The following is a 9,741-nucleotide window of genomic DNA, read 5'->3' on the forward strand; positions in this document are numbered from 1 at the left end:
ACAACAAAAAAAATTTCAATTATATAAACTATCTAAATATTTACATATTAGCGATGTAAGCATACAATTATTCTATAAAAGCATACAATAATGTAATTATTTTAGCATTGCTTTGTTTTCTATTTATACGCAATAACAAAATACTAATTATATATATTAAGTAGACTTAAGAATTTAAATATTACGAATTAAACTTTTAATTTTGTCAAATAAATAATAATAATAGTAACTACTAAAACAAAATCAAATCAAATCAAATGAAGTGAATTAGATTTGTAGCACAGCACGATCGAATTGTACGCGGGTTGCATAAATAAATTTTGTGTGTAAATGAGTAAAAAAGTTTTTAACACAAAAAAAAAGAAAACATATGACGAGTGAAATAGGAATTAAAATTACATAGAAAGTTATTTTGCACTGGTGGTTCTCAAAAATATCAACATCTGGGACACGCCTGCATTTTGATCTACATACTAAATGAAGACATCCATGAAATTTTCAAATTAAAAAAAAAAATTGGGGTCTTTTTTTTTAATCGCAAAAATTCGGCAAAGTTTTGTCTGGCCAGCTATAACTCAGCTTATGGATTTATACGAATCAGTTTCAAAAATATTTCAAAGTGGTCAAATTTCAAGCCAACATTTTGTGGAATTTATGCGATTTAAAAGAAACCCTTTCAAACTCTGGTTGCGACCCCTAATTTTTTTAACTTTTAAATTTTCGTTCGTAAGGAACATCCGAATGTACAGATGCAAGTCTTTTCTGCGCTGGTAGCAAATATTTTGTAACGTGTAACTTATGTGGTATGCAGTTCTCGATTCCACTCTGCAGGGTCTGGGTTGAAGCCCTGATCAAAGCAACATCGCAAAAAAATTAGAAAAAAAGATTTTTTTTTAACAGCGGTCGCCCCTCGGCAGGCAATGACAAACCTCCGAGTGTATTTCTATCATGAAAAACAGCTTCTCATAAAAGATACAATCGCCCTTAGGAGTCTGTGTAAAACAATAGGTCTCTCCCTCTTGTGTGAAAACATCAAGGTGCACGCTTCAAAACGGAGGAGAAGCTCGGTCAAATAGGCTGGGGCAACACTGCGCTGCGCGGGACAATTGCGTTAACACCGTAACCGGAGCTGCCGCGCCAACACCAATATATGAAAAGCGCTATCGCCATTAACACCAAGAAACACATGAGACACACACACAATTCGCCTTAATTCTTAAATAAAATTACACGTATTTGTTTTTGTTTTTGAGTGGAGAGAATGCGAGAAACTTATCGTTATCTTATATAACTAACTAAAAAAATTTATTGCTGAAATGATGTGGGGACTTAGAATTCGATGAAATGCATCATAGTCAATGAAAAGGGAATTTTGAATTTTTACTTAGTTACGGATTTTTGTATTTCAGCGACTATATGAGTTAGGGCCTTTCTCTATTAAGGTAACGTTATGTACCTTGATGAGAATATCGTGGCATTTACTACGTTCGTGACATGACGATGGGTACTGTGGTGACACTCAGATGGCGCCGTGTTCAAATCAGTACACTGCGCTATTACGCTAGCGCCATAAGAATTGCGCTATTACCCACGGCTAAGGCCAAACACTAACATATTTATGTGTAATCGCCAATCTATTATTATTATTATAGCTTATGTTCCCATTTTAGTTTTTGTTAAAAAAGTTTTAAAATTTTCAGTTACAAAAAGTTCGGAAGGAGAATGAATAATCTAGAATATATGAAGTATACTAAGAAGATACTAGGTAATTGGCTCGGTTTTTCAAAACCGGTTTCCACCGTTTTTTTAGATATATATACGCGTTTTTTCTGTAAATCTTTATTTTTCGAATATCGAATAAATCATACAAATCTTGATCTCTCCATAAAAGTTTTAAGTTTTTCGAAGTTTTCCAACGCTTTTTTCAGCTTAAGCGAAAATTATGTTCTAGGATATTTTGGGGATGAACAGTATATCATATTGGATTCCAATGATTGAATGTTTGGCGTTTATACGTGTTTGGCCAAGCTTCTCCTCTCTACACTTTTACTCCACCTCCAAAGAAGCTTTTTTATGACAGAAGTATACTCGGATATTTGCCATTGTCTGCCGAGGGCGACCGCTGTTTGAAAAAATTTGTTTGTTGTTGCTGGGAGCATAAATTGAACCATGCGCCCCCCCCGAGTGGCAGGAGGCAGATCTAAGCTCTACGGCGGCAGGAGCTTTTGATCTGAAAGTAACTTTTAACATATTTTGCTTTGTTCTTTTCTAAATGAAAGCTATCTTTACTGTTAATAGTTCTATTGTAATTTTTGGTCATGACGCAGTAAGAAAACTATGTAAAATAAAACCGGTATATCCGGTCTTTTCTTAACTTCAAAATCGGGAATCGGGTTTTATCAAGTTGCAATTTTTCGAATAACTCGAAAACCGGTTTTGGAAAAAAGGCGAATAATCGAACACCCTAGTAGATACATAGATATTATAGAGGGTGTATTGTATCCTTTAAACTCATTAACAACACTTCGTCTGAATCTACAGCCCTAATGTAATTCAATAGTTTTAGGGCGGCAGGGAGTGAGTGTATGTACTCAGTATGTGGCCGGAGGTGCAATGCCGCCATACACATGTCAGTAACGACATCAGTCATCTGAACTAAAATTTCTAGGTTGTGCATTTGGGCTCGCAGCCTTTAATGATCTGTGGGATGACCTGCTACATACATAAATATCTTAAGTTTGCCTTTGGGAGAACGATTAGGTTCCTAAATCTCTAGGCTTTACTAGACTCTCAGCCTCATCGTTAATCCTGCGTGTCTTAATGGCAAAGGCGCCGAATCAGTTGTACTCTGCACTGCACATCAATGATTTCCCTGCCAGTCTTCTTTAGAACATCAAAGCTAGATTGGCGTTTGTGTGGAGTCAAAGATATGGGTGTGAAATTCACGTCTACTACCTCACTATTCCTCGTATGATATTTGTGCATAGGAAAATCTTAAAAACTGAAGATTTCGAATTTCAAAATGTATAGAATTTTACTGATTTTTATATATGATTTTTTCATTTCCGGTCTCTAATAGGCGGCATATACGGCGCGTCTGACTCGCGAGTCGGTTTGGATGTGTCAGGGAAAATAAATATGAGTTAGTTATAATGACATGACTCAACTGTGTGTGGTCGAAAGGCGCGTCAACACGTACACAGATGACTCGAGAGTCAGACGCACCGTCTACGGCGCCTATAAAGTTTCAGTTGTGCTCGCATGTTTTAAAAAAATTATTTTCAATGTAAATTCAATGGGAAATCAATCAGTCAGACGTGCTGCAGTGCAAAACGAACTAATGCTAAGAAGGGAAAGGAAATTTAAATTTTAAAGCAGCCATAAGTGAAAGTAAAAGTTAAAAATAAAAATAAATACAAACAACAACAAACGAAATACATATGTATGTAATACCTAGCTATTCGCATGAATAAAACGAAGAAAATATTTACTAAAAACCAAAGTAAAACTTTGTTTTCACTTAAAAAAAAACACACACACACATACACTTTGCAGAATAAAATAACAACAACAAAAGTTTTTTTTTTTGATACGCGCCTCACCAAAATAAGTTGCGATTTTTAGGGTTAGGGCGCATCACTCTCGATAGAAAAAACCAATATGTCACTGTTTTTCCGCCGAAATTATAAAAATGAAAATGAATTAAAAAGGCAGGTTTTGAAATTTTTAAACATTATTTTGCAGACCTTTTAAGCTTGCACTCTTCTATCATCTTAGGTGATTTTTTGGAAAAAAAATATTTTTAAAAACAAATAGCCTTAATCATAGAAAATAAAGTGGGTTTCAAAAGCTTTAAAAACTTCCATTTTGATACAAATTTTCGATTTATAAAAAGTCTTGAACTTTGAATGTAATTTTATTTACATATAAAAACTCGATTTTTGGAAGTACATACATATGTATGTATGTACATATTTTCAAATTGGTGCAGCTCACGTTAATCTTAGTATAGGGTGATCCATCTAGACCTTTTTTTAATTTTTAAATAATACGCTTAAAAACGAACTGGATGTCGGTATCTTTATTGTTTACCGAAATAACTTGTTAAAAATAATTTCATTCAAATGTTGGCGGCGACTACGCTGTAGGTGAACCATTCGGAGGTAAAATTTTCGATTACCCTTTCCAGCATTGCTACCTCTCTCTCGCAAAGTACGCGAATAATGTTGACTTCCAATTTTTTTTTTTGTTTTTGTAGATAGAGTGATGCACCCTAATGTAAGTACATAATGGGATTGAAAAACAAAAATATTCATTTTCAGTGCAGTGATGATGCTAAACTAGCAAGCAAATAATATACATACGGGTATATGTACATATGTTCATATGTAGTACATTTTTACCAACAAAAACTATTTATTGTATTTGCAATTGTTGTACTGCAACGTAGTTTCTATTTTAAATCTATTTTCGTAGTGCTAAGCAATTAGTTATAGGTTTGTTTATAAACAAACACACACACTTGCATATTGAATTAGTTTAATTTAGTTTTACTAATGATATGAGTACATAACGTCGCCTGCGTAAAAGATTGTCGTATGTTACGCACATACGTATGACGCTTACGACAATCTTTTACCCAGGCGACGATAAGTTTAATTTGTTTTGTTGTTCTTTTCTATACATATTACGTAGACATATATACATATGTACATTAGTGTGTGTGCCGAAAATCCGCTTTTTTTAGAATTTTGTTTGGTAATAGCAAAAATATGGGTAATTGTGCTCTAAAAACAATCTGTGTCAAAGATGACAATTTTTGGCACATATCTTGGCTCGCCCAACTCCACATCAAAGTTCAAGTGCTAAATTTTTTGTTTTTTTTAGCTTACTTCGATTCTCTTCAAAAAAGGTCCATATACCAATTTTAGTAAAAGAAAATGTATTTAATTTTTATTTTTTGAGCACATTGAACTTTGATGGACTTGACCGAGCCTAAGATATCGACCGAAAATTTTCATCTTTCACAAAGATTGTTTTTAGAGCATAATGAACCATATTTTTGCCATTACCAAACAGAATTCTGGAAAACCGATTTTCGGCCCACGCTAATGTACATACATACATTAATACATAATCAAACACTTATACATATTTACATACGTGTATTTCCACGTGCAGTTCATGCATGTATTCCCTACTATTTTGTCACTTAGATAATTTATACATTTTTGGTCTAAACCTTTGTAATTAGATTAGAATTAATTTTTAAAAAAACATCCACTTTTCACCCAGCCAAACTTTCGTGTTTTGCGGTTGTAAGCCATTCAGAAAAGTTACTTATAAAAATTCGTTTATTATTGTTGTTGGTTTGCACTCTCCTTAGAAATTATTTAGTTTTGCACCTCAGAAAATCCTTTTTTGCTTTTTTCTTTTATACAACTTTTTAATTATACGTTGCCTGTACAGAAAATTATGTAATTTACATTTTTTTTTAATAAATTGGTTACCTACAACCTACATATTTTTTGTATAAGCAAAAGTAAAATTGTCTTGTCTTATTTTATTCCCTTTGGTCGTATGTAAGTGTTAAATGTTGTGTTTTGTAGTGATTTCTTTTTTATTTAAAAGTAACTATATATGTAATACTTTTTAAAATATCGAGCCCTAACCACCAAAATAACTTAGGCGAATTTTTTTTCAAAACTTTATTTTTGATGCAGAAATATTCCTAGGGCATCTAGATGTATTGCTGCATCAAAAAGAAAATTTTGAAAAAAATGGCGTTTACGTTATTTTGGCGGTTAAGGCTCGATATACACGCTGCACCATCCGTCAAAAACTTTAAAACAACAAAAATGATTCTATAGGCAACTAGCAAACCCGACACGCTTTGCTTAATGGAAAAGTGAATAAAAGCGACCTATCTCAGCTGCCGATTCTAAAACGCCCTATATCAACATATTTTTCAACGACCGAGAGCGCGTTTTGGTTTAGTTCTGCATGAGAGCAAAAGGTAATGTCAAGAACATTCCCACAAAATAACCAAATGGGAACAAAAGTATTGAGAGCTATTTAAACGAGTACAAATTCAGAACAAAAGGTTCGGAAACGTTTCCGTAAAGAACAAAATGCGAACAAAACTCTCGGTAACGTTCTCAAGATGAACAGAATGAGAACGAAACTTTCGGGAACGTTCCCAATGTAAACAAAATGAGAACAAAAGTGCCGAGAATGTTTTCAATAATGATCAAATAAGAACAAAAGTCTGGAGACGTGAAGAATGATTGCGGCGACTGCATGTTGGGATGAAAAATCGTTTCAGTGAACTGTCCATTTAAGGAACAATTTTTAATTTTCTATGCAAGGAAAGTTCGTGTCTTAAGTCTTTCGTTGCCTTAATTTCATAATTATTTTTCAGTTCTTTTTTATTAATTTTAATATTCAAACATTTCAAACTAATGAACGCTACGAGAAAAACTTGGTTCTTGCTTCCATTTTCCGCGAATAGTTTTGTTCCCATTTCGTTCTCTGTCAGAAAGCTCCTGAGACTTTAGTTGCGAAATTGTTCTACGAGAGAGAAGGTTCCTTAGACTTGTTCCTTGCCAAAAGGTTTCGGAGACTTTTGTTCTCATTTTGTTCTCTTAGAAATGTTTCCGTTCGCATTTTGTTCTCTTTGGGAACGTTCCAATCATAAGTCCCATTGTCCTTGTTTATAAATATAGGAGAGCGAATTATCGCAATTGTTCTTGTTTTGGTGACACATTACCCTAAACTGACTGCTTTTAAGAATAAAGACATGGCCGCTATAACACACACGCAATTATTTTATTTACATATATATTTTTGTATTAAACTGCGCACATACACATATTCATATATACAAATGTATGTTTATAATATCGAAAAGAGTAACAAAATACAACTGGATGTTGATACAAAAGGATAAGCTTCGCCATTTACCAATAACATTTGAGGGAGTAATAACAATTAAATACTACCATTTGAAACCCCTATACGTTTTCCAGTTGCCACGTTACCGCTCGCGCAGAAAAGGAAAAACCCGCTGCAATTCCGCTTTCGATTTGCATGCTTCCAATTGTGCTAATGCCTCCACAACATTTAACAAATAAATCTGCAATTGCTGACGACGCTCCTCTACAAATGCCAAGTTCATATTGCCAAAATGTTTTTTCGGTGGGAATTCAACTGACGACACAGATGGATGCGTATGTAACAGTGATTTATGCAATTTGTGGAAGTCCCTATAGCGTCGCAGCACCGACCAATGCTCCAAGTTTTGACGCATTGTAATGTGTATCTCGTATGCGTAATACGATGTACCATGCTTGGTTTTCTTCAATTCTGCCGTTGGAATGGTAATGAGAAAATTGGTAGCCAGTGAAGCGGAGGGGTCAATGGCAAGCCCATTGAAGTTTTGTGTTAAGCGCCGGACAAGTTGACGGTTCTCGCGTGTGAGCTGTGCTACTCGTGTCTCTAATAGCGTGCAACGTTCTTCCATTTCACGTAAACGCTCTTCCATCACTGCATGGTTAACAGTGCAATTTGCGGAAGACGATTTACTATATTGCGATGAGGTGTCACTCTTATCTTCATACTCGTGCTCGCCCACTGTGGTGGCGGCGGATGTTTTATCACTAACACCGTTTTGATCTACTGAGGTAGTGTCATCAGCTGTAGACTCCTTTTGGCCGCTTTGAGTTTCTGCAGACGTATAAATGTCAGGTAAGGGCTCTTTAAGGAATTCCAATTCCGGCTCGATCGGATCTGGTGGTGTGGTTTCTACTTCTTCTTGTACAGGTAGCTCTACCATAGCCTCAAAAGTATGTAAGGAAGATTTTTGAATTTCCAACTTAGTTACCTCATTAATAGCCTTTATTAAATCCTCTGTGGAGTTGGCAGTGGCAATAGGACGTTCCACCGGATGGGATTTACGTTTATGTTTACCTAAAGCAGCAGGTAAAGGTGTAGGCGCGTATATAACCGGCTCTTCTTTATGGGGCAACAATGGTGCAATACGTGTTGGCGCATTTAATTCCGTGGAATTTACTGTAAATGCGAAAAGCACATCATGTAATGAGCCTATTATTTGTGGCAACTCTTTGCTAGCAGTGGCGTCCAATAACAGAGACCATTGTGTATAGTACTGACGCAAATCTTCTACGGCGTCTAGCCATGTTAGCAGATATCGCTGTAGCGAATTCTCGTTAAGCGTGGCGCGTATAAATGCCTTGCCAAGTCCGCACTTTGTCCAAACATGTTTGAGTGTCAGGTACCGTTCGCGCTCATGTGCAGTCAAATGTATTTGACAAAAATCCCAAAATGTGACGTCACCGCTATTATCATTTAAAGTGGAGCTGCTTCCTGTAAATAAAAATATTTAAATAGAATATAGGTTAATAAATATTATACATTACCCGTCACAATCTCGTGCATATTTTGGAATAAACTCGCTGCAGTTAGCGCAACCACTGAATGCTGTTGCTTCAACCCATATGAAAATGCATCCTCTAAAGCCTCACACAATTCTGCCACATTGCCATCCTTTTCCGTGGCTAATTCTTTGCGTCCACTATAATGCTGCCTACACTTTTCTGCGCTCTGTTGAAGGCGTTTAAATATGTCTTCCCTGCGTTGCCAAAAAGTGCTTCCGCCAAACGATGCGCCAGCTACACTCAATTTTGGTGGTTGCAGGGAAACACGTTCTGGCTGACTCATCAAGTGATCTGGCATATTCAGCTTAATGCTCAAAACCTTGATTTCAATATAACTGGAAACGAATGTAAAAATGCGATTTGTTATTGTTTACGCCTATTTTTCATCAATTGCGATTTTGTAATCAACAATTCTCACCTGGACACTGTTTACCACATACAAGATAAGATGATGTTAAGTACCCGCCAAAAATAAAGCGTAGCTGGGCGATTTGTAAATATTTTGTTTTCGTATGCAATAAAATTATTTTTCTATTGCAAAATAACGCGAAACCCAAAAAATGTGTTTGTTTCAGTAGACAGTTTCGTATTTTTTTCTGCGTATTTTGCTAAAGGCAATTGACGTATGGTAACAGCTGATCGGCGAACTGGGAGGAAACGAAAGCTAGTTACAGGGTGATCAAGCAGGTGAATATCTAAAAGGGTGTATTGAGGTGTATTAAGGTAAACATATACATAAGTAAGGTAATTCTCTAGGGTGCGGTAACTACCCCTAAAAAAGGTGCGGAAAAGTCGGGAGGGGTATCAAACGACGCGTTTCGGCCCCCCTATTAACAATCCGGAGGGGGGGAGATAATATTATTAACCATTTAAAAGTTATGAACAAAAAAATTTTGTTAAATTTCGTTGTTTTCGATGGGCAATTACACCGACAAAGATTCACTAAATCACCTGTTCACACTTTTTAAACACTATTAAAATATATAATTTAACTTATTTATTAAAGAAATACATAGTTTTATCAACCTTAGATAGCTTATTTTGTTATTAAAAAGAAGTTGACAATCTTTGCGAGCTGAAACGCGAGATTGCAAAATAGCTATAGTGCTGCCACTGTATTAGTATTTCGTAATAATTCACTTTTCCTTATGAGATGTGTGCACTGTTCAATGCTTTTCGGTATCTTCTTTCGTTTAATATATATATAAATAATGAAAATTTTTAATAAAAAATCGCGCGATTTTTTATTAAAAATTTTCGCCTGCGTCGCTTTTTCCATAAAAAT

General features: G+C 35.3%; 2 protein-coding genes across 3 annotated transcripts in view; one reads left to right on the forward strand and one right to left on the reverse strand.

Moving 5' to 3' along the window:
* Positions 1-6,823: 6,823 nt before the first annotated feature.
* On the reverse strand, positions 6,824-9,183 carry LOC108365779 (sorting nexin-29). Its single transcript, XM_017619930.1, has 3 exons — positions 8,875-9,183; positions 8,439-8,791; positions 6,824-8,385 (listed from the first exon to the last, which is right to left on the reverse strand). Exons 2-3 carry the CDS (start codon positions 8,752-8,754, stop codon positions 7,037-7,039), a joined length of 1,665 nt encoding a protein of 554 aa, XP_017475419.1. The 5' UTR covers positions 8,755-8,791; positions 8,875-9,183; the 3' UTR covers positions 6,824-7,036.
* Positions 7,316-9,741, forward strand: part of LOC108365778 (protein SERAC1) — a 10,264-nt gene continuing 7,838 nt past the window's right edge. The window contains exon 1 of one of the 2 annotated variants that reach the window (XM_017619929.1): positions 7,316-7,746. The gene's annotated coding sequence lies outside the window, so the exon portion shown is untranslated. The remainder of the gene's footprint in view (positions 7,747-9,741) is intronic. The other variant, XM_017619928.1, reaches the window with a different exon arrangement.

Source organism: Rhagoletis zephyria, unplaced genomic scaffold (genome assembly GCF_001687245.7).
Source record: "Rhagoletis zephyria isolate East Lansing unplaced genomic scaffold, Rhagoletis_zephyria_1.1 Rzeph_scaffold_01998, whole genome shotgun sequence".
NCBI classification, from domain to species: domain Eukaryota; kingdom Metazoa; phylum Arthropoda; class Insecta; order Diptera; family Tephritidae; genus Rhagoletis; species Rhagoletis zephyria.